The sequence below is a fragment of the Ips typographus genome, linkage group LG2, assembly GCF_016097725.1.
Source record: "Ips typographus isolate SLU linkage group LG2, UJ_Ityp_2.0, whole genome shotgun sequence".
Taxonomy (NCBI): domain Eukaryota; kingdom Metazoa; phylum Arthropoda; class Insecta; order Coleoptera; family Curculionidae; genus Ips; species Ips typographus.
The window spans coordinates 6,209,957-6,234,025 of NC_138423.1; the positions used below are offsets into that span (position 1 = coordinate 6,209,957).

Consider the following 24,069-nt stretch of genomic DNA (forward strand, 5'->3'; position numbering starts at 1 on the left):
TTAGCTGTATTATTTCTTCTTTAGGTAATAATAGTATATTATTCAACAGCATGTAATGCTAGGTATTCTCGGTTCACTGTCTTCTGACTGTTGCGTCATATCTCTTAACGCATTTCATTAGAGGAAGATCGAATAAAAATGTGTCTTTGATAGTTGTCAGTTTGACAATTCAATTAATGTCGAAGTTATTTTGACGTTTCGATCACGCGTCTACGATCATTTTGAAAGTACCATAGACCTCTATATGCTATTGAAAGCCTTCTAAAAAGTACCAGAATTCTCTATAAGACACTTAAACCTTCCCATAGCTGTCTTAAAATGATAGAGGCCTTTATGTCCATTTTAAAAATTCTTTAGACTTCTAAATGCTATTGAAAACCTTCCAAAAAGTACTGCATAGAGCGCTCTACGTGTCTTAAACCTTTCCAGAATTGTTTTAATTTGCCAGAAGCCTCTATGACCAGTTTGAAAGTTCCATAAACCTCTAAATGCTATTAAAAACTTTCTTAAAAGTTCGAGAGGCCTCTACAAGTGCCTTAAACCTTCCCATAACTGTTTTAAATTGCCAGGGGCCTCTATGACCATTTTGAAAGTTTTATAGACCTCTAAACGTTACTGAGAACCTTCTTAATTAAAATTGTCAGAGCCCTCTACAAGTATCTTAAACCTTCTCATAACTGTTTTAAATTGCCAGAGGCCTCTACGACCACTTTGAAAGTTAGACCTCTAAATGCCATTAAAAACCTTCTTAAAAGTTTCAAAGGCCTGTACAAGTGTCTTAAACCTTTCCAAAACTGTTTTAAATTGGCAGAGGACTCTAAGACCATTTTGAAAGTTCCATAGACCGCTAAATGCTATTGAAAACTTTCTAAAAAGTACCAGAATCCTCTATAAGACACTTAAACCTTCCCATAGCTGTTTTAAAATGATAAAGGCCTCTATGTCCATTTTGAAAATTCCATAGACTTCTAAATGCTATTCAAAGCGTTCTAAAAAGTACTACGTGTCTTAAACCTTTACAGAATTATTTTAATTTGCCAGAGCCTTCAATAAGTGCCTTAAAAAAAGAAACACGTGATTTATACCTGTTTATTCACTCGAATTGCTCTTTTCGTGAATAGTGAGTTTGGGGTATAAAAAGGTAAGTTTTCACCAAATTTCGTGAAAAAAAATATATTATTTTGTAATAAACATAAAAAACTAAAAAGAAGAGATATTTGAATTTTTCGCCTTAAATTTGTGTTATCTGAAAAATGTGTAAATACAAAAGTTGTTGATCTTTTTATTACCTACAAATCTTTGCTAAACAGGGTGATGATCAACTCAATATTTTTCACTGCAATTTGAAAGAATAAACCCCAAGTTTTGATTTTCAAATGGAACACCCTGTTTTTAATCTCATTTTTGAATTCCTCGCAAGAAGGCTAGCTAATTAATGTTAATACTTCCCTATACCTATCTTGCACCGTTTCTTAAATATTTTATAAAAATGGTGAATTTGTCAGCAAAACGTTGGTCTAAACTTTAATTAAATTCTCAAGTCCTGAAAGGTTTGCTGAGGTGACCTGTTGTCCTCAGTTAGGCAATACTGCATGGTTGAAAAGCACTGAGACAGAAAATGAAAAAAACCTACAGAGTGGTCAATATTTACCTTAGAGTCGGAAAGATAAAAAACTGCAAAAAGTCCGTTTTTTTAAATGGATCCATTGGTGTTTTATGATTTGTAACAAAAGAACATGTATACATTTCCTATACCTAACTTCAACCGTTTCTGACTTATTAACAGTTTTTTTCTTAAAGGGCGCATTCAATCGTAATCCATACTAATCTGAATACGGACACCTGCTTGGTTGTCGATTCCATAACTACAACATGTTATGACAGATATTTGTCAAATTCAACACTGGTTCAGACTTAGCACAAGCAGGTGTCCCTATTCAGATTAATATAAACTAAAAAAAAAAAAAAAAAAAAAAAACGCCCCTTATTCGCCAAACTGGCGAAAACGTCTAGAGATATGAATTGGATTATTAAACAAATAGTGTGCTTCTCTATCCAATATCATTATTTTCCATTAAAATGACTGAACTTGCTAAGATTTATGATAAAAGATATGATTTTCTTTTCAAATTTTTTTTTGGGTCACCCTGTATCTCGCAGTGTATGTTTTTTACTTAAATTGGGTAGTTTTAAGTGTAAACTTGCTAATCCCGCTCTTCTTCCACAAAAGATCTAAAGAAATTGTTTAATTTTAAACAAGAGAATCAAAAGTAACCACATTTTAAAAATTTTGCAATAAATTTTGTAAACGGCCTTTAATCGCCAAACTGGCGAAAACGTTTAGAGATATTGACCGCTAGACTCGATTAAGGCTATTGTAAAACGTAAAAAAATTTTTTGCGAAAAATGGCGTTATACCAAATTTTTCATTTTTTGACTACACCTCAGTCACACCCTGTATACTCGGATCCGTGGCACCTTTCAAAAAGATCATTTAGGTCAAAAGAAAGAGGAAGAAAATACCTTTTAATCCTCAAAAAACATATTAGAATCAAGTAAATCAATTTGAAGAAGCAGCCGCTTAAAAAAGAGCAAAAATTTTGCTGTCCCATTCTTTTTGACGAGCAGTTTATACAAAGATCTAAGGGCTTCTTTCTAAATACTTTATTGAAGAGACCCAGCGAGCAAGCCCCCCAAAAACAAATGCCATATCGCAAGTGTGATGATTCCACCAGCGAAAAGTATACGGTTCTGGCAATTGACACACCGAGACGCCCGTGTGTTGTGACGCACAGCAAAACATGCAGTTTACTAAATAAACCCACGATATGTTTGTCAAACTTTAGCCTTTCATCCATCTCAAGTCCCAAATATGTAGAAGATGTCGTATTACTAATTACGTTAGATCCTAAATTTACGTCAAATTTGCACTTAAAATTTAAAATGTTTATTTTAGCGAAGTTAAAACAAAGATAGTTCGAATAGCGAGAAAGCTTTTGGTGGCGTTTCCCTCGTCATGTCTAGTCGAAAAAAGTTTTAGTGTCGTTACAAACCTTTTAACAAAAAAAGAAGCAGACTGAATATCACAGAACGGGGGGATTTGCGGTTATTCCTAACAAAACTGAAGCCAGAACATTAATAATTTGGAGATATGTTCTATATGTTTGTTGAGACGAGTTACTCATTTTTTCTTTGTTTATTGGGTCTTCTGTCTCACACAAAAAAAGGTTTGTTGGGAAAATGGAATTTCGCACTATTTTCAACTAAGTTGAAAATAACATTAACCTAGTTGTCCCAACACAAGACCACTGACTTAGGCTCGGTCTTGTTACCTAAAAAAGCTGACGTTTCGGTGGAAAATCTACCACCGTCTTCAGAGAGTCTAAAAAAGAAAGAACACAACGGCAGAACACAGAAAACAACAACTTAATAAATATTAAACCTGATAATGTTCAATTTGGAACTCTGAGAAGGGTTTTGTCAATAAAAATTGACATAAATTTTGACTTTTGTCATTCCAATAGGAAAGGTTATCTATTGTTGTAGTGAAAGGTGGGTTTTACGATGAAAACAAAATTACAAGAAATTTCAGTTTCGTTTGATATGACCAAGTGTTATCTCCTCCTCTAGAATATTTAACCAAGTTGGTCAATATTAATAGAGGATGTAGCAACACAGGAGTCATGGTTTAATCTAATATATGCACTTTCTTTTATTTTACGTTTTTTTGAAAAAGTTTCTTTGTCAAAACTCTCCTCACTTTCTTGAAAAACTCAAACATATCGACATTAATCCAAATCATATTCTGGTAAGTTTTGATGTTGTAAGTTTATTCACGAACGTCCCAGTTGACAAAACTCTTTCAATTGTTAGATCTAAATTGCAAAATGATTCAAGTCTTGGGGAACGTACAAGTTTAAGCGTAAACACTATTTTAGAACTTTTAACAATTTGTGTTAAAACAACATTCTTCCAATATGGAGATGATTATTACCAACAAAATTCTGGAATGGCAATGGGTTCTCCATTGTCTCCAATATTAAGTAATATTTTTATGGAACATTTCGAAGAAAATAACATTAATAATTTTAATTATAAACCAACAAGGACTACTTTACAAACTACATAAACTTGATACACCAAAATACTTACTTTACACAATCAGAAATTTACTAGAAAATAGACAACTGCACGTTCGAATAGACAACACACTTTCCTTTCCTTTCAGTTCTGAACAAGGACTACCTCAAGGATCACCCCTCTCACCTTTACTTTATAACCTATACTGCCATGACATATACAATCACAACAAGCAGGACAAAAATCAATTTGACAAAACCGCATACATATTACAATACGCAGACGACACTGCACTTATAGTACACGACAAAACTACTTCAAAAGCAGCGTCAAAACTACAATCACTTACTGACGATACTATGACATGGTTCTACAGATGGAGACTGACCCCCAACGCAACTAAAAACCAACTTTTACTACCAAACCATAGGATCAAAGACGACTCCCCAAACATAACCGCGGACGGCCACATAACTGAACCCAAACATGACGTAAAATACTTAGGCGTAATACTGGACCAAAAACTAAAATTTACAAAACACTTAAAAAATGCAAGAACTGAAACTATTAAACGGACAAAACACTTTAGATCACTGACATACAAAAACAAAGGTATTAGCACGAAAACCGCCACACAAATATACAAATCCATCTGTAGACCAGTTCTAGACTACGGACACTTACTTAGAGCAAACGCTACTGACAAAACTAAAAGATATACTCAGACTACGGAACAGATTGCTCTAAGACTAATAACCAAAATAAGACACCCAGAAAACCCACTACACAACCCATCCAACCAACTCCTCTACGAACGTACAAACATGACCAAAATAACAGAGAGACTTATACAACTACAAAACAAATGGAAAAATAATCCAAACAACTGGACAATAATAAACCCACTGTGCATAACAAGACCAACCAGACAATCCCGTTACCTCTTTCCCACTGCCACCCTACTAGAGCACTTTAACTAAGACTACTTTTTTTTTGTAAATAAATTGTAAATAATTAGAATAAGTTAACATGTATGATAAAACTTTAAAAAAAATCCCACTGTAAACATAGGCAGAAAGACCAAGTGGTCGATAGCCTTTTTTCTGTTGAAAATAAAGATTATTTATATATATACAGGGTGTCCGGAAAATACGTGTACAACGTTTGACGACAGACTCCTGACGTCAAAATATGTCGATCTAAGCCGACTTAGTCATATCCAAAATTGTCTCGTTTAGCCGGTAGAGGGCGTCAAAAATTTGTAAAAATATTGGTTTTTTTAGTAAATTACGTGAAAACCTGCTAATGGATTTTAATGAATTTTAGTATGTAGACTAATACTATAAAATGACGTTTTCTAGTAGTATAGTCACCGACTGTAAATAAGTGGAAGTGTTATAAAAGTGATATAATACGTCAACATTTCTCCTCATTTTTTATATGAACGGCGTTATGACAACCCAGATATTTTTGTCGAGTGACCGGAAGTATTTTGAAGCTATTTTACCTCTTTAATATTTCCCGGTGGATGAGCTGTTTCGCCAGAAAAAAAAAATTTACAATTACCTGCATACATCAAAGTAGGTATAATAAAGTTGAAATTATTTATTGTAAGAAACTAAGTAAACCAAAAACATTACTTAAGCAAATGTGTAAAATGACCGCCATCTTGCTGAATACACTTATCAATACTCTTTAAGAAATGAAATTGTACCCAATATTTTTACAAATTTTTGACGCCCTCTACCGGCTAAACGAGACAATTTTGGATATAACTAAGTCGGCTTAGATCGACATATTTTGACGTCAGGAGTCTGTCGTCAAACGTTGTACACGTATTTTCCGGACACCCTGTATATATAAACCAACAATCTGGTGGAGATATATTGTCACGTTTAGGGGGGTGGCGTAGGAAGAGGAACAACAATCGTAGCTCAAGTATGTCTTCTTTATTAGGCAGTGAACACTGACCAAGAGGGGGTGTGTGGGTGTGTACGTCTAGTGGTAGGTGCGTAAGCCCTTCTGAAGTGTCGCCAAGCCGTCCAAGTGTAACGAGCCGTCCGGGCACTAGAAAGTTCGGACTGTCGCTCGTGACCTCCCTCTGGGGATAACCCCAGAGTTCGGTCCTCTTCGATGGCTTGAGACGCTGATTAAATACCCACATCGTGACCCCAATTTGCCGATCTTGCTGATTCAGACAGTGCACTAGGGGAGACCGGGGCCCGACTAGGTAACGGAACTTAGTGCAATTTATGTTATTCGTGACAATATTGATGATGTTTTCTCAATATATCCATTCGGTAATGATCATCTCAAACAATTTCTAACTCACATAAACTCAATAGAACCCACAGTCAAGTTTACAACAGAAACTGAACAAAATAACGAACTTCAATTCTTAGACATTCTAATCAAAAATAACATAAACAAATTTGAAACAAAAGTATACAGAAAACCAACCCACACAAATATATATTTAAACTACAAATCCAATCATCCAATAATGGTAAAAAAAGGTATTGTAAAAAGTTTATTTGATAGAGCCAAAATTATTTGCAATAATGAACAATTTAAAAAAGAAAAATTATTCATTAAAAATGTTCTAAGAAAATGACTATCCTGAAACATTTATTAATAAATGTTTTAGGGATTTAGAACATCCAAAACAATCTGGAAATCAAAATCAAATTTTACCTTTTACTAACCTTTTTATTCCTTACATTCCAGGTATTTCTGACAAAATCAAACGAATAGCTAAAAAATATAACATCAGAACAATATTTAGAACTCAAAACACATTAAGATCACACTTAACTAAAACAAAACCTCACAATGAAAATGAATCTACAAGAAACGTGATATATAAAATTCCTTGCGAATGCAATCAATTTTATATTGGTGAAACCTCCAGACCTTTAAAAAAACGTATTAAAGAACACCAAAATTATTTAAGAACTGGAGACTTTCACAAATCTAATATATGCCAACACGCGTTTGATAATGATCATATTAGAGTCAAATGGAATGAATGTAGTATCATAGACAAAGAAACTTTTTCAAAAATACGTAAAATAAAAGAAAGTGCATATATTAGATTAAACCATGACTCCTGTGTTGCTACATCCTCTATTAATATTGACCAAACTTGGTTAAATATTCTAGAGGAGGAGATAACACTTCATGGTCATATCAAACGAAACTGAAATTTCTTGTAATTTTGTTTTCATTGTAAAACCCACCTTTCACTAATAGATAACCTTTCCTATTGGAATGACAAAAGTAAAAACAAAAACCTTCTCAGAGTTCCAAATTGAACATTATCAGGTTTAATATTTATTAAGTTGTTGTTTTCTGTGTTCTGCCGTTGTGTTCTTTCTTTTTTAGATTCTCTGAAGACGGTGGTAGATTTTCCACCGAAACGTCAGCTTTTTTAGGTAACAAACCGAGCCTAAGTCAGTGGTCTTGTGTTGGGACGACTAACTTAATGTTATTTTCAACTTAGTTGAAAATAGTGCGAAATTCCATTTTCCCAACAAACCTTTTTTTTGTGTGAGACAGAAGACCCAATAAACAAAGAAAAAATTATTGATAATTTGCTTTCAATCCATCAAGTACATCCCTCCCATTAAACTTGATTTTCTGTTTGCCATTGCAGATGTAAAAGTTACGTTATGTTTTTATTTTTATTAATAGTGTAATAATTACATATTTGAATAAATACAACACAAGAAAATACACAATGTTTTTCCTTTTATTTTTACCACTCCTACTGGAGAGTTTTCTGAATAAAGTAAGTGAGAATTAATTCGTTAACTGTGAGTACATGTCAAAAAGTAAACTATACTTTTGTTCCACTCACAGCACAAAATCAATTAATTAATAAACCAATTTCCACTTTTTTTTCGAAAACTTAATTCGTCGTTGGAACTGAACCGCAACACAAATTTCCTTGGTTAGATCTGTTTTATGAAGTTTTGGGAATATAGTAAACATGTAGCTGCTGTGGGGGTTTCACCGGAGGAAGCAAAATTTTAAAAGTGGTCTATGAAAGAAAAAATTTGGGAACCTCTGTTAATGTCAGTTAATATTAGGAATTTATTTTGTTTGTACTCAGTTCACTTAGCAATTCTATACTTCTCCAAAACTAACATATTCCTCTTCTTTTAATGAAAATGGTAACAAAACATTGGCAAAAATAATTATGCTTTTCTCACCTTTTAATCCAAGTTCAGTTTTCCAAGACTTTTCTTGACTTCCACATTGGGCAACGTATCAGTGACAATACCAGTCGCGACCGTTATATTATTTTCGCGCACTGTAAACGATTGTCCCGGAGTCATCACCATTTTCCATAAAAGTGTCAATTCTATACTTCCATGTTCTCCAGGCATGATCATTTCAGCGTCCACTGTAAATTTTAATTCGAAATTTATGACGATTCAGATGTTTTAAATTAAGATATTGCCGGTTCAGTGACTGTTGCATCACAATCACCAGCAAAAACGTATGTTAGTGTCAAACGATCATATACTACGTTTCCGTGCAAATTAAAAACGTTTTGAGTTTTGAATTTTGCCTTGTAAACCCGTTTTCAATTCGGTTTCAATCTTATTTCACTTTAAAGTCGCCTATTTTTGGGATCGTATCGGGATTGAAATAGCATAGCAACACCTTAAAAATGAAAACGATTTTGAAATCTAGAAAATACGTCACAATTGTGTATTGTCAACGTGTAAATGTCATTTTTCACTTCTTTAATTTAGAGAACATAACTAAAAATTTTTCATATTATCATTTGAATTGTTTCTAATTTCATTAATTGTTGTTACTAATAAAAAAAGCAATAATTACATTTTACCTTATCATGGCCACCAGAAATGTTTGGCTGGACAAAGAAGTAAAACTTCTACTAGAAATTTTCCAAATAGGAAACATCAATCAGTATTTTGATACCAAGAAGTATAAAAATGGAGAAATTTACCTATTGGTTTATGAGGATTTAGTAGAGAAAGGTGTAACTACTAAGAACGTTTTGCAAATTAAAAATAAATTGAAAGTTTTGAAGTGCATGACACATAAAGTGAAGCGTAAAAATGGGACAAGTGGAAAAGTCCATTCAGAGTGTAAATATTTTGCCATGTTTGATGAAATATTGAGTGCCAGACCATCATCCAGTTTGTGGGGTGGACACTCTTGACAAATATGAAGAAAGAAGTGCATCGGAACTCAAATGACACATCTCAATCGTTTCTGCGTTTTGTCAAAAGCTCAATCTAGTTTCAAAACGGATTTGAAAATTAGCATTGAAACTCTAACAAATTTCAATTTTGAGATCGTTTTAAAAACGCCTTCAATTGCATGGAAACGTACTAATAGTTTTAGGTCATAACAGGGGGTCTACAATAAATTATACAGGGTTATTCGACACGGGTGTGACTAAAGTATTCAATTTCAAAATCAAAAAAAGTATCTTTTAAAAATATTTTCAAAATGTACCGGGTGTCCCAAATAGTACAAGAAGTATCAAAGTTGTATTTTTTCAAATGGAATACCTAGTATTTTCGGAATCTACGTTGAAAATAAAAGGTAATTACATTGAGGTTTGTTAAGTCTAAACTTTACAGTTCCTCAGATATTTGAGAGGTTTAAGACACTTGTAGAAGCCTCTGACAATTTTCAGAAGGTTTTCAGTATTATTTAGTCTTTCTAAGAGGATTCTAAAGGCATCAGACAAATTTAAAACAATTCTTGGAAGTTTTAAAGACACTTGTAAAAGCCTCTGACAATTTCTACACCATTTGCATATGTAATTTATAAAGCGTTATTTGAATTTTAGAAACCATGTGATGGATTTTAGAAATATCACTTGTATTTCAGAAACGGTTCATTAAATTTTAGAATAATAACTTTGATTTTAGAAATTGCAAATTTTATTTTAGAATAGTTTCTTGTATTTCAGAAAAGATCAGTTGGATTTTTGATACGGTTGTTTGTAATTTGGAAAATTAAAGTTGTATATCAGAAATGTTCAACATTTTTCCTCCAGTCTTCCAACAACTCCCTGATTTCCAATCCAACCAGATCTAAAACCTACCTAATATTTCTGCAATTACCTCTAAAAGTAGCTGTATTAGTACTACCTCTTGATCAACTAAATCAGCTTTGTTGATGTAAACCACAATCTTGGTAACTCCAACTTGTTTAGCTAATAGTAAATGTTCGCGCGTTTGAGGCATTTGACCGTCGGTGGCCGCTACCACTAAAATTGCTCCATCCATCTGTGATGCTCCAGAAATCATGTTTTTAATGTAGTCAGCATGACCTGGACAATCTGTGTGAGCGTAGTGTCTGTTTTTGGTACTGTAGCCCACATGACAGGCATTAATTGTTGGATTTTTGACACGGTTGTTTGTAATTTGGAAAATTAAAGTTGTATATCAGAAATGTTCAACATTTTTGTAGTGAAAGGTAATTGTGCTGTCATTGCTACAAAGTTATTAAAAGTTTTAGCAAATGAAATTATGTCAATTCGGATGTAAATTTTGTATTCATTGACAAAGTTATTCTTGTTGACGCTTTGTAACTCGTAATTGTTACTATAGAACAATTTGCTCTTTGTATATTGTTGCAAAGCGAACTTTTGATTATTAGTTAGGATTTCTTTAGTTATTTGTTGTTACCCCTGTATGTTACGTTGCTTTGTTTACGTTCTACATTCTTTTGTCTGTGTTCTAGAAAATCCTGGCTCCGTTGCTTATATATAGAGAGATTTATGTTATAGCTTAATGAGTGTGAGAGAGAAAGTCAATTTCATGAATATTTGGGAATTTTCTAGAAACCATGGAAGCCTATATAAGCAGCTGAACCAGGCCTGGTTAGTTAGTTGTTGAGTTGATGGTTGTAGTGAAGTCGAAGTTGTCAGATATCGAGGTTAAGTGTCAGTGTCAGTTTATTGTTTGTAAACAATATACAGTGTTGTTCAAGAAGTGTGTTATTAAGGAGTACGACGGTACAATATTTTATATAAATTAATAATCCAGATGGGCGGTTTTTTTTTCTAAGTGATATTAAATTAAAAAAATGGACTAATAACCAGGCAGAAACATAGTAAAATTCTGAAATTAAAATAACTATTCTAATATCCAACAGACCTTTTCTGAAATACAAGTGACTAATCTGAAATACAATTCACGCTTTCTAAAATCAAATTTACGATACTGAAATACAATTTTTAAGTATTGAGATCCAACTTATATTTTCTAAAATCTAAGTGATATTTTCTACACTACATGTGTAAATGGTGTAGAAAGTTTGCAATATTATTTAGAGACTACTGGCACTTTCTAATTGGATCTAGAAGCTTTTGATAATTTAAAATAATTTTTGGAAGGTTTGCAGTATTTTTTAGAGAGATCACTCGCTTCCAAAATGGTTCTAGAGACATCTGACAATTTCTAGAAAGTTTGCAATATTATTTAGAGACCACTGGCACTTTCTAATTGGATCTAGAAGCTTTTGACAATTTAAAAGAATTCTTGGAAGGTTTGCACTATTTTTTAGAGAGCTCACTCGCTTCCAAAATGGTTCTAGAGACATCTGACAATTTAAAACAATTCTTGGAAGGTTTAAGACACTTATAGAAGCCTCTAGAAATTTATAGAAAGTTTCCAGTATTATTTAGAATCCTTAGACACTTCCCAAAGACCAACCTAATCCAAGTATATGCACCTACAGCCGATAAAACAGAACAAGAAATCGAAGAATTCTACAATGGAATCGATATACTTCTTAGGACATCAAAAAAGGCAGATACAACAATAATCCTGGGCGACTTCAATGCTAAAGTTGGAAAAGGGAGGGTTGGAGAATATGTTGGGGATTATGGTTTGGGCGATAGAAACGAACGCGGAGACAGATTGGTAGAGTTCTGTCAGCAAAATGATTTTGTAGTTACAAATACATGGTACAGGCTGCCAAAAAGACGATTGTACACCTGGACTTCACCTGGACACACCGCGCAACATATTATCAGAAATCAAATTGACTTTGTGTTAATCAACAAGAGATACCGAAATGCTATTAAGTCTGTCAAGGCATATCCAGGCGCCGATATAAAATCCGATCACAATCCAGTTGTGGCGACGTTCAGAATGCGCTTTAAAAAACTGAAGAAAAAGACATTACCCCCAAAAATAAATACAGACTTGTTGAGAGACCAAACGATCAGATGGAAATAAAAGAGAATATAAACGAAAGAATGAAAATTAGAATAAGCGACAACAACGTTAATGAACAATGGCAAACCATTAAAGAAGGAATACTAGGGGCCTCACAGAGTAAATTAACAGAAACAAACCGAACATTCAAACAAAAATGGATGACAAGGGAGATTCTCGAGATGATAGATGAAAGAAGAACCTACAAAGGAATAGACATACAATCCTATAAAAATATAGATCGAAGAATAAAACGCAAGATAATTGAAGCGAAAGAACAATATATGCAAGAGAGATGTCATGAAATAGAAGAGCTGGAGAAAAAATATGACAGTTTTGGGATTCACAAAAAGATCAAAGAAATCACAGGCACAGGTAAAAAGAAGAGCTACAGTCTCATTAAAGATAAGCAAGGGAATCTAATTATGGATGTTGCCCAAAAACTGCGAAGATGGGAAGAATACATTAGGGAACTGTTTGAAGACCAACGAGAAGAATTGCAAGTCCAGGAAGTCAGAAAAGGCCCACCTATTACCAGGAGGGAGGTGGAATATGCTATTCAATGCACCAAAACAGGAAAAGCACCAGGCCCTGATGGTATCCCGACAGAACTGCTAAAACTTATAGAATATGACCAGCTGCAAATACTAGTAGATCTATATAACACTATCTATCATACAGGGATCATCCCTACAGATTGGTTGAGATCAACCTTCGTAATGCTGCCAAACAAAGTAAATGCAAAGGAGTGCTCTGACCACCGCACAATTAGCCTAATGTCCCACACTCTAAAGACCTTCCTCAAGATCATACATAGTCGAATATATAAAAAGCTAGAAATCGATATTAGTGAAAATCAGTTTGGATTCCGAAATGGAATGGGCACACGTGAAGCCTTATTCGCAGTGAATGTAATAATACAAAAATGTTTGGATATGAATAAGGAAATATACAGGGTGTCCGGAAAATACGTGTACAACGTTTGACGACAGACTCCTGACGTCAAAATATGTCGATCTCAGCCGACTTAGTTATATCCAAAATTGTCTCGTTTAGCCGGTAGAGGGCGTCAAAAATTTGTAAAAATATTGGTTTTTTACTAAATTACGTGAAAACCTGCTAATGGATTTTAATGAATTTTAGTATGTAAAATACTTCCGGTCACTCGACAAAAATATCTGGGTTGTCATAACGGTTCATATAAAAAATTAGGAGAAATGTTGACGTATTATATCACCTTTATAACACGTCCACTTATTTACAGCCGGTGACTATACTACTAGAAAACGTCATTTTATAGTATTAGTCTACATACTAAAATTCATTAAAATCGATTAGCAGGTTTTCACGTAATTTAGTAGAAAACCAATATTTTTACAAATTTTTGACGCCCTCTACCGGCTAAACGAGACAATTTTGGATATAACTAAGTCGGCTTAGATCGACATATTTTGACGTCAGGAGTCTGTCGTCAAACGTTGTACACGTATTTTCCGGACACCCTGTATATGGGATTTATCGACTACGAGAAAGCGTTCGACAGGGTGAGACACGAGAGGCTAATTAATCTTTTACGAGAAAGCCAACTTGATGAGCAGGATGTTAGAATAATAAAGAATCTCTATTGGAATCAAGTTGCTGTGATCAGCTCCGAAGGAACGACATCAGAAGACATCAAAATACAACGACGAGTGAGACAGGGATGTGTTTTGTCGCCACTTCTGTTTAACTACTATTCGGAGGCCATTTTCAAGGAGGCTCTTGGGAACAGAAAAGAGGGCATAATTATAAATGGAAAGACCATTAACAACGTGCGCTACGCTGACGACACCCTGATCATAACTGACAGCATGCATGACCTTCAAGTAATACTTCAAGAAATCGACCGGGTCAGCAGGGAGTACGGTTTAAAAATGAACTATAAGAAAACGAAATATATGGTCATAAGTAAAAATCAATCATGCCATCCTAATACCAACATCAAAGTCAATTCATTGTTGATCGAAAGAGTTGAGCAGTACCAGTATCTTGGCACGTCGATCAACGACAAACATGATCAGACTATGGAGATTAAAGTTAGAATTGAGAAGGCGAGAAATGTTTTCTTCAAAATGAAACAACTATTCACTAATCCCCACTTAAATCTCCAACTCAGACTGAGAATGATTAGATGCTACGTAATCCCAGTGCTTCTGTATGGACTGGAATCATGGACAATCAACAAAATCGCAATGAGAAAGCTCCAGTCTTTTGAAATGTGGATCGCCGCGGCATACAAAGTAAAAATAGCTGTAATGATAGCCAACCTCCATAAAGAGATGGCACCATAAGAAGAAGACACATCCCAAATGATTCTAGAGGCATCTGACAATTTAAAACCATTCTTGGAAGTTTTTAAGACACTTGTAAAAGCCTCTGACAATTTCTAGAAAGTTTGCAATACTATTTAGAGACCACTGGCACTTTCTAATTGGATCTAGAAGCTTTTGATAATTTAAAAGAATTTTTGGAAGGTTTGCAGTATTTTTTAGAGAGATCACTCGCTTCCAAAATGGTTCTAGAGACATCTGACAATTTAAAACCATTTTTGGAAGTTTTAAAGACACTTGTAAAAGCCTCTGACAATTTCTAGAAAGTTTGCAATATTATTTAGAGACCACTGGCACTTTCTAATTGGATCTAGAAGCTTTTGACAATTTAAAAGATCTCTTGAAGGGTTTGCAGTATTTTTTAGAGAGCTGTCACTTCCAAAATGGATCTAGAGGCATCGGACATTTTAAAACAATTCTTGCAAGGTTTAAGACACTTTCAGAAACCTCTGGCGATTTCTAGAAACTTTGCAATATTATTTAGAGACCACTGGCACTTTCTAATTGGATCTAGAAGCTTTTGACAATTTAAAAGCACTTTTGGAAGGTTTGCAGTATTTTTTAGAGAGCTTTGTCACTTCCAAAATGGTTCTAGAGGCATCTGACAATTTAAAATAATTCTTGGAAGGTTTGCAGTATTTTTTAGAGAGCTCTGTCACTTCCAAAATGTATCTAGAAGCATCGGATATTTTAAAACAATTCTTGGAAGGTTTAAGACTTTCAGAAACCTCTGACGATTTCTAGAAACTTTGAAATATTGTTTAGAGGCCACTGGCTTTCTAATTGGATCTAGAAGCTTTTGACAATTTAAAAGCACTTTTGGAAGGTTTGCAGTATTTTTTAGAGAGCTCTGTCACTTCCAAAATGGTTCTAGAGGCATCTGACAATTTAAAACAACTCTGGACAGGTTTAAGACACTTGTAGAAGCTTCTGGCACTTTTTTGAAGATTGTCAGTGGCATTTAGAAGTCTCTGGTAGTTTAAAAATGGCCCTAGAGGTTTCTGGTCTGTTAATTACAGTTACATGTTACTTGGACTGTGATAATTAAGTTTTGTATTGGGTAGTGTCATGTTAGACCCACCCCCTTTCTGTGACGTTGCTTGGTCCTCATTAGGATATGGTTGGCAATATAGGATATTATTATTATTATTACTAAATCAATTTTTGGAACATTTAAGTTTATGTTCTTCTTTTATACTCTTATACCGTTAGAAAGCCCATTTTACTAGTCTGTTATTTAATTTCCTTCACGTTTATTTACACAGTTTTGGAAGAAAAAAAAATATCTGGAAGTATGACATAATAAAATACACATTTTTATTCGATCTTCGTCTAATGAAATGAGATAAAGGATGTGACGCAACAGTCAGAAGTCACTGACCCAAAAGTACTCACCCAAGTCAATTCTACAAGCTACACTCCACGTCCGACTGAAAAGCTGTTGACAGTAGTTCCCTGTCACTGGCTTGGACCTCCCTCCTTCCGCTTTCGAAAGAAAATAAATGCTGGCCTTAAATCTGTTACTCAGTATTTCACTCTTGTGGGCACACAAAAGCATTCCCCTCTTAATATCTTTAACTTTTAAGTTCCTGACTAGAGCACCGATGTTCTCCCCAGCTTTAGCCTAAAATACTCAACAATTGTTAGAAGTAATACAAAAATAAATCAGGTGAATGTTACTTCAGGAACGCTTTTGTTAAAAACTTGCACATCTACAACTATAGTTTTTAAATTTAGATCAAAGCCCAACATGTCTGCTTCCGTGTTTTTCTTCATTATTCCCCGGCTTAAAGTTCCAACCACAACAGTCCCTCTTCCAGGCACTAAAAATGCATTATCAATCGGCAACAAAAACGGTGAAGTTAAATCGCGTTGTGGAGATGGAATGTAAGTGTCAATGGCATCCATTAATCTTTGAATGGACTGACAACCTAGGAAAAACCCGATTCGCACTTAAAACTTTAGAATTTCAAAACACACAAACCAATTTCGCTGTCTTTTCCCTCTAAAGCATGCAAAGCTGATCCGAATATAATGGGACTGTTTGTCCCATCGAAACCAAAGTCTTCCAACAACTCCCTGATTTCCAATTCAACCAGATCTAAAACCTACCTAATATTTCTGCAATTACCTCTAAAAGTAGCTGTATTAGTATTACCTCTTGATCAACTAAATCAGCTTTGTTGATGTAAACCACAATCTTGGTAACTCCAACTTGTTTAGCTAATAGTAAATGTTCGCGCGTTTGAGGCATTTGACCGTCGGTGGCCGCCACCACTAAAATGGCTCCATCCATCTGTGATGCTCCAGAAATCATGTTTTTAATGTAGTCAGCATGACCTGGACAATCTGTGTGAGCGTAGTGTCTGTTTTTGGTACTGTAGCCCACATGACAGGCATTAATTGTAATTCCTTTAAAAGAAAGCCTTAAATAGTCTATGTAACTTGACGCTTAACTTATTGCCAAGACCAGAGATGGCCCAAAATAATTTTGTCCAAGGAAAACTTTAGTTTACAAATGTTCTCAAAATTTTGAATGTTTCTTCTTAATTAAATTATCTAGTAATTTACTAAAAATATTCTCTTATGCTTCTTTTTATGTGTCAGTTGTGAATAAATGCTTGCTTTTAACCACAATCAATTGAAATGAAATCAATTTGTCTAATTACTTGTCTATCAATACTTACTCTAATCTAACAGCATAGCTAAATCTAAATAATGGAAGAAATGTTTAACAGGAATTTAATCAAAAACAGGAAAGTGGTTTATTGGGTAATTCGGCAAAAAAGTGAATAAACTGCTTTCATACAGATGGAGTTACATACCTCATGAAGCCAACATCATCCTTGTTCCTTTCAGCTTGACCTTTTTTTGGTGGAATTACCCAAAAAACCAGATTTCTGATATAAATATCTAATGTAGATACCAAAAATAAACTGAAAAGTATGGCTTTACAGTCAGTTTTTTTAGACTTTGACGTGGAAAAGCTTGAAAATTACATTCAAATCAGTGTTGCCAAAGTCTCTTTTGTTGCCAAAAGCTCAAAAACATCTGACAGCTGTCAAAAATCATTTCTGATGAATCGCACCGCAGATTATTATTTGTAATTTTGTAAAGTTAATTTGGGCAGTTGTGGCGTTAAATTTGACAGTTCAAGACGGTAAATTTGACAGTTATGACACTCAATGAGACTTTACAACGTGGCTTATAGTCAGGTGACACTTGTCGTAACTATCAAAACTCATTCAGCAGCGAGATGAAACTCTCAAATAAAAAACAGTTGTACCTTGTATTTACACCTCAATAAATGATCTCATTTGTGAACTGACACTGTAATATGTTTCTTACGTCACCTGACAGCGGTCACAACTGTCAAAACTCATTAAACAGTACCATAAAACTGTAAAATGTCAAATAGTCGCGTCTCTTTGATGACGGCACAAATTGTCTAACTTTGTAGAGTTAATTTTGGCAGTTGTGACGTTAAATGACAAATTAAGACGTTAAAATTGACAGTTATGACACTTAATAATACTTAACAGCAAAGCTTGTAGTCAGGTGATACTTGTTTAACTAAATTGTGTACTTTAGTATGTTTCTTACTTCACCTGACAGCTGCCAAGTAACAAAACTCACTCCATGGATAACATACAACTGGAATATTCAGATTAGTTGTAATTTTTTGATAAAGGGCATTGCAAGTTGTATTTATAGCTCGACAGAGCTAAATTTAACAGTTGTGACATTAACACACACATTGATAAGTATTTTACGTCACCTGAAAAATCACGCAGCTGTAACGAAAAATTACCAATCCAAAATAGTTCTACTGCTTAGATAAATCAGTGCACATTGTATTTATAGTTCTATAGAACAAAATTTGACAGTTGTGACGTTAAATGACGTAAGTATCACAGTGTCCTTTAACATCAGAACTGACAAGTTTGGCTCCATGTTGCTGTCAACACAGCTTACAGTGCAACTCCTCAAAGAAACACATCAATTTGGCATTTTATACTTTTTGGTCATTGGTGAATGAGTTTTAACTGTTATGACAGCTGTCATGTCGCAAGCAAAGCAAAATGATCCAACTGTAAAGACTACTTACAGTGTGGTTCCCCCAAAAAACACATCTACTTGACATTCTATAATTTCCAAATTGTCAAAATTCCATTGCCTGAATTGTTGCTTTTAATGTTTATTTATTAGCCTGTTCTTCATCATTCTTTTGGCATTTTATCCAAATATTTCTGAGAATTCTCCATCTCTGGCCAAGACATTAAAAAATACAGAGTTTGTAAAACAGTTAGGATTTATTAAAATATGTAAAAAAACTCTTATTTTAGAGGTAATGTTTATTTTCTAGAACTAATTTTTCTAGGATGTTTCTATGCAATTACAGGGATTCAAATTTGATATGGTCATTTCCTAGGATCTTCGCTCATACTTTTGTAATGACATTTAGTACTCCATTTGAAGTAGGCTTTAAGATTACAAAAAGTGCAACAGTTCAACAAAACCTATTCATACTCCTTACATGATCATTATCTTATGATATAGCTTCCACCATATTTTAGGCTATTTTTTTAAAAAAATGGTTGAATGTTTTTTTTTGGGAAAACAATCCTAAAAAAAAGTGGTTTGACACACAAAACTTGTTTATTGTAATTATAGTGATGATGATGATAAATAAAAATATGCATGTTTTATTTGGTAATACTGAGTGTGCAAGGTGTAGAATTGGAGATTCAACTGAAACCAGAATTACTGTGTATTCTGTATCAGTATACAAAGTGTTTCTGTTGAATTCTAGAAAAATGCATGGCAGACCTAGTATTTACTAACCCTGCATGGTTAACCACATGCAAAAGTGATTTATTCATCCACCTTTTTTTTGTTAAATAAAAAAGTTAAATATACAATCTAATATCAATTTCATCAAAAAAGAACCAAAAATATGGTGAAAGCTATAGGTATGGTAGCAGAACCCCGATTTACTCACACTTAAACTGAATATTAATAATTTACATTACATACCTCTAGCTTTTTCTTCGGGGGCCCTGTCAATTTCCTCATAAGATACATACTTTGCCAAACCATCCTTTTGCAAGTATTTGGTGATGGCAGCTGTGAGTGTCGTTTTGCCATGATCTACATGCCCTATAGTGCCGATATTTACGTGTTTTTTCTTATCCTCGTCTTTAACTGCCTGCTTTGCTGCTGTTGAATAGTACAGTTTTAAATCCCTGGATACAAGTTGAGTTTCCTTAACACATTTGAGGTTAAGTCGCGAAATCTGACACAGCCGACAAAAAGTCATCGTTTTCGTGTGCTCGGTCAAGAATAATTTTTGTCGCTGTGAAATTGCGAGTCCTAAAGTGCGTATAAAACCCGGAGAAACCATTTTTTTGCTATATTTACAGGTAAGTTAAGTAGTTAAATTTTTTTAGAATAAGGTATAGGTTAGGTGTTTATTTTTAATAAATTTTGACACTTGACACAGCTGTGTTGCCAGGTTTTCATGTATTTATCCCGATTAAAGAAAACTAATTTATATTATTATCAATGATTGGTTATATAGTTTTTTTTCTCTTTAAGCAAAATTTAATAATGGTAAGTGATAAGTACTGTCTACTATTACGCATATCGGCGAAATATTTTTGAAGAGTTTGCTTTTTTCTGACAGTAACCCTGTTTGTTCCGTAGTTATGGCAACACAGCATAACCCCCCACCACAAGTGGCTTTTAGAGGTGGAGCTACAGCGTTGCCAGCTTAAGTAACCTTCATACTTTTTAATTTATATGATTTCTTTTGCTCTCTGAATTCCTTTAAAAAAGTAAAGTTGATTAACTGCAGTTAATTATGTTTTGTTTAGTGTGTTCCTATTAGAAATTAACATTTTTTAAATAAAATCAAAAATTTTAGTGACAGCTGTCAGTGGTAGCCGATTACGGGATTACGGCAACGCTGCACACTCTTTGGCCAGCTAGTGGAGTGGCAAAAGGTTAGTTAATTTTTCCATCAATTTTTTTAGTTTTACCCATTAATTCTCTAATGTAGATGTTTTAAAACACTTACGTTATTCTTAGATTCGGCTCAGGTATGGGTATTAACAAGTCCCAAGACCTAATTTTCTCTACTTCCCCGTTTATAGTGTAACCTGTCCTACCACATTACATAACTTTGAACTTGAATCTAATTTTTTGCCATTAGGTTCTAATGGTTTTTGAGTGTTGAGTTTTAACTATTTCTTGTACAATGACGTAATTCTTTTTTTATTAGGCAAAGATGTTGGGTCGATTTGGACCTATGGTGGCCGTGGTGGCTCACAATGCCCCGGCTCAGCAACAGCAGCGGGGCATGGCTACCCTTAAAGCCATCTCAATCCGTTTGAAATCTGTGAAGAACATCCAGAAGATCACCCAGTCCATGAAGATGGTGTCAGCTGCTAAATATGCCAGGGCTGAGCGTGATTTGAAACAGGTATACCTTTTTGTAAGGCAGTTACACATATTTTGAAGTTCATAAAAGTAAGAAGTGGACTGTGATTGTCTTCCATCCTATTTATGTCCCACTACATTAAATAAGTCATTTCAATGATAGTCAAGACAATTTTTTTCCAGTTATTTTGTTTTTATTTACATTAGTCTTGCTGCAATGACATCTGTGTGCTACCAGTATTAGGGGTAGTACATAATTTATAGTATATTTATTATTATTAATGGTTAATGTAGAATTTACCTACTTCTTATAAAGAGTAAGTAAAAGAGGTGATTTCTGATTCTTTATATTTTAGAGGTTCAATCTGGTTAGGCAACAGGTGGGAGAAACAAAACATTATTATTCAAATTAGCATATGCTCTCTGCAATACCCAGATATAGAAATTTCAAAATTAGACAAAAAAATGTCATAATAAGAACTAAGAAGAGAGAGTACTATTGCAAATCAATGCTCTAGACAAAGATGGAGATAAAGTTTTATCTAAGTGATGTGTCAGGGTGACAAAACTGGGGATGGGAATTTAAAATTCACACATCAGTGTTGACAGCCTATTTGACAGATGACACTAATGGCTGAACTGTCAACTGGCCCTGTTCAAACAATAAATAAATATACATACTGACACTGAAAAGTGAAAAGTGAAAATAGCAGCAAATTTTGGAAGGGCAAACACGGCCATTAAAACACACTTTCCTTCCAAAAGCTTCAATCAGCTGTATTTGACATTTCATTGGAATGCCTAATTCATTGCTTTTCCTTATTTTTATTTTTGTAGTTTTGCATTTTTAAATAGAATTTTGAGAATGACACATCTTTAAAAACATACTGGCTTTGGAATCAAAACACCAAATTTTATCTGTCAAAGTTGAAAAAAAAAAATGTTTCAAAAAATAATCAAAACAGTCATGTGACCTCAAGTAATGCAGTTTTGAACTTGGAACAGCAAATTTAAACTAAATAACACAATCACATGACCCTAATAAAATAGAATTTGCAACTGTCAAAGTTTAAATGTTAAAAAAACAATTGATGTTAAAAAATAGTAGTTTGTAAATTTTGTAAAATTTTCATAAATCTCCCTACTTAAATACGGCTCAAACTGTTAAGACAAATGATATTTAAAAACCTTCTCATTTGATAATTGACATATGAAAAACAAAATGCACCCACCATAAACATAAATAGTTAAAAAAAATAACTAACAAATCACTGTAATGTATAGGTGAGGCCTATTGGCAATGGAGCTAAACAGTTTTATGAACAAGCTGAAATTGCTCCACCTGCTGACGTCCCACAGAAGCTTTTCATTGCTGTGACCTCTGACAGAGGTACACTTTCAGTATACTCTTCCAAATGGAATATTTAAAAAAATAATAATTGTGCCAGGTTTGTGCGGAGCTGTCCATACTTCGGTAGCTCGTCACATCCGTACTGAGCTGGGTAAAGACGACCAAAACGTCAAAGTAGTGTGCGTTGGTGACAAGTCCCGCGCCATTTTATCTCGTATCTACGGCAAGAACATCATTCTGGCCGCTAACGAAGTCGGACGTTTGCCGCCCACTTTCTTGGACGCGGCCAAATTGGCCGACGCTATTTTGAAGAGTGACTACAAGTTTGGAGCTGGAGAAATCGTTTATAATCGCTTCAAATCTGTTGTGTCCTACCAGACACAGACACTGCCAGTTTTCAGCTTGCAATCTATCGCAGTAAGTGTTGTTGCTAATAATTTTGGCTCGGTTTTTGAGCCAGTTTGGTTACGTTTCAGGCTGCTCCGAAATTGTCGGTCTACGATTCTCTCGACGACGAAGTCATCCAGTCGTACTTGGAGTTCTCGTTGGCGTCTCTTTTATTCTACTCAATGAAAGAGGGAGCTTGCTCCGAGCAGTCTTCCAGAATGACAGCCATGGACAATGCTAGCAAGAACGCCGGCGAGATGATTGACAAGCTTACGTTGACGTTCAACAGAACTAGACAGGCTGTCATCACCAGAGAATTGATTGAAATCATTTCTGGTGCTTCTGCTCTGTAAGCAGTTTACTCTTTGCGGATCTATACTGTAGGCTTTTCAATTTCTAAATAAATAGTAAGTTCCAAATTTTCAGTTAAGTGCGGTAGTCTGGATTATGAGATTTGAATGCTCTGTATGTAAAGGTAAAACGGATAAGAAAAATAATAAGCCCAAAGTCTCAAATAACATCTTGATAAATAATACCTTTTTTAGTTTCTTTTTACAGTTACATACCCGAGCTGTTTATTATAATAAATGGTACATACGTAATTTAGTAAATGTGTTTTATTTTCTGTACCTGACTTAGCAAAATCACGAATCATTTTAGAAAAACCTTCTAAATCAAAATTTACAAATTGTAAGTGGATTTATATAGAACATAAAGAATAAAATTTTAATACTAATTAAACTGTTTGGCAACTGTGTTACAAGGAAATTATTAATTTTATTTCATTGGTTTTATTAACCCATCTTTTGTTGATCATTCTGTTTGAAAATGCCCATAATATTTAAAAAATATTTGCGCTAAATTACAATCCAGAGCTGTTGGAAAAACTTTGCAAATAACATGTGTGTGACGTAATTTAAAAGAAATCAATCAGAGTTACTCATAAGGTCTGTTCGCAGAGAGAATCTCCAACTAGTAATCAGAGAAATGGATACATCCATTGGCCACAAGTCAGAAAACGTCATAGTCACGTGAGCATTCAACCAATGAAACTTGACATTTACTGTTACTTGAGTTGAAAACCAGTCAGGCGCCTGCGAACAGACCTCTAAAGTGGTCATGTGACCAAACGTCACAGCCGCTTCGGCACTTTTGGTTGACAGACTGTCACTGGCCGCATTTGTTTTTACGCTCCATGGCCGCATTCGTTTTCACGCTCCATGGA

The 24,069-nt window shown here is 34.3% G+C and overlaps 3 protein-coding genes across 5 annotated transcripts; 1 reads left to right on the plus strand and 2 right to left on the minus strand.

Moving 5' to 3' along the window:
* Positions 1–6,768: 6,768 nt before the first annotated feature.
* LOC145724712 (elongation factor Tu-like) lies at positions 6,769–20,107 on the minus strand. 2 transcript variants are annotated; one of them, XM_081973117.1, is made up of 7 exons: positions 19,703–20,107; positions 16,824–17,077; positions 16,650–16,773; positions 16,346–16,596; positions 16,061–16,289; positions 8,295–8,488; positions 6,769–8,122 (listed from the first exon to the last, which is right to left on the minus strand). In XM_081973117.1, exons 1-6 carry the CDS (start codon positions 20,067–20,069, stop codon positions 8,298–8,300), a joined length of 1,416 nt encoding a protein of 471 aa, XP_081829243.1. In that variant the 5' UTR covers positions 20,070–20,107; the 3' UTR covers positions 6,769–8,122; positions 8,295–8,297. The 2 variants fall into 2 exon arrangements, with proteins under 2 accessions (XP_081829243.1, XP_081829242.1); XM_081973116.1 differs by lacking the exon at positions 6,769–8,122 and having other exon boundaries at positions 8,156–8,488.
* On the minus strand, positions 9,941–10,546 carry LOC145724721 (elongation factor Tu-like). The gene is made up of 2 exons (XM_081973129.1): positions 10,221–10,546; positions 9,941–10,170 (listed from the first exon to the last, which is right to left on the minus strand). Exons 1-2 carry the CDS (start codon positions 10,377–10,379, stop codon positions 10,099–10,101), a joined length of 231 nt encoding a protein of 76 aa, XP_081829255.1. The 5' UTR covers positions 10,380–10,546; the 3' UTR covers positions 9,941–10,098.
* A 469-nt stretch (positions 20,108–20,576) lies between the features above and the next one.
* Positions 20,577–23,455, plus strand: ATPsyngamma (ATP synthase, gamma subunit). 2 transcript variants are annotated; one of them, XM_081973125.1, is made up of 5 exons: positions 20,577–20,670; positions 20,949–21,149; positions 22,391–22,496; positions 22,555–22,874; positions 22,934–23,455. In XM_081973125.1, exons 2-5 carry the CDS (start codon positions 20,955–20,957, stop codon positions 23,195–23,197), a joined length of 885 nt encoding a protein of 294 aa, XP_081829251.1. In that variant the 5' UTR covers positions 20,577–20,670; positions 20,949–20,954; the 3' UTR covers positions 23,198–23,455. The 2 variants fall into 2 exon arrangements, with proteins under 2 accessions (XP_081829251.1, XP_081829252.1); XM_081973126.1 differs by having other exon boundaries at positions 20,641–20,766.
* The last annotated feature ends 614 nt before the right edge of the window (positions 23,456–24,069 follow it).

Bases quoted from the DNA above. Each gene is read 5' to 3' on its own strand.
- LOC145724721 (XM_081973129.1), bottom strand. From the start codon at position 10,379: ATGATTTCTGGAGCATCACAGATGGATGGAGCAATTTTAGTGGTAGCG. The intron at 10,171-10,220 runs GTAGTACTAATA...AATATTAGGTAG, and splicing joins CTGATTTAGTTGATCAAGAG to GTTTTAGATCTGGTTGGATT.
- LOC145724712 (XM_081973117.1), bottom strand. From the start codon at position 20,069: ATGGTTTCTCCGGGTTTTATACGCACTTTAGGACTCGCAATTTCACAG. The intron at 17,078-19,702 runs GTATGTAATGTA...TTTCTTTTAAAG, and splicing joins CCCCGAAGAAAAAGCTAGAG to GAATTACAATTAATGCCTGT. The intron at 16,597-16,649 runs GTTTGTGTGTTT...GGTTTTTCCTAG, and splicing joins GGGAAAAGACAGCGAAATTG to GTTGTCAGTCCATTCAAAGA.
- ATPsyngamma (XM_081973125.1), top strand. From the start codon at position 20,955: ATGTTGGGTCGATTTGGACCTATGGTGGCCGTGGTGGCTCACAATGCC. The intron at 21,150-22,390 runs GTATACCTTTTT...TGTAATGTATAG, and splicing joins CTGAGCGTGATTTGAAACAG to GTGAGGCCTATTGGCAATGG. The intron at 22,875-22,933 runs GTAAGTGTTGTT...GTTACGTTTCAG, and splicing joins TCAGCTTGCAATCTATCGCA to GCTGCTCCGAAATTGTCGGT.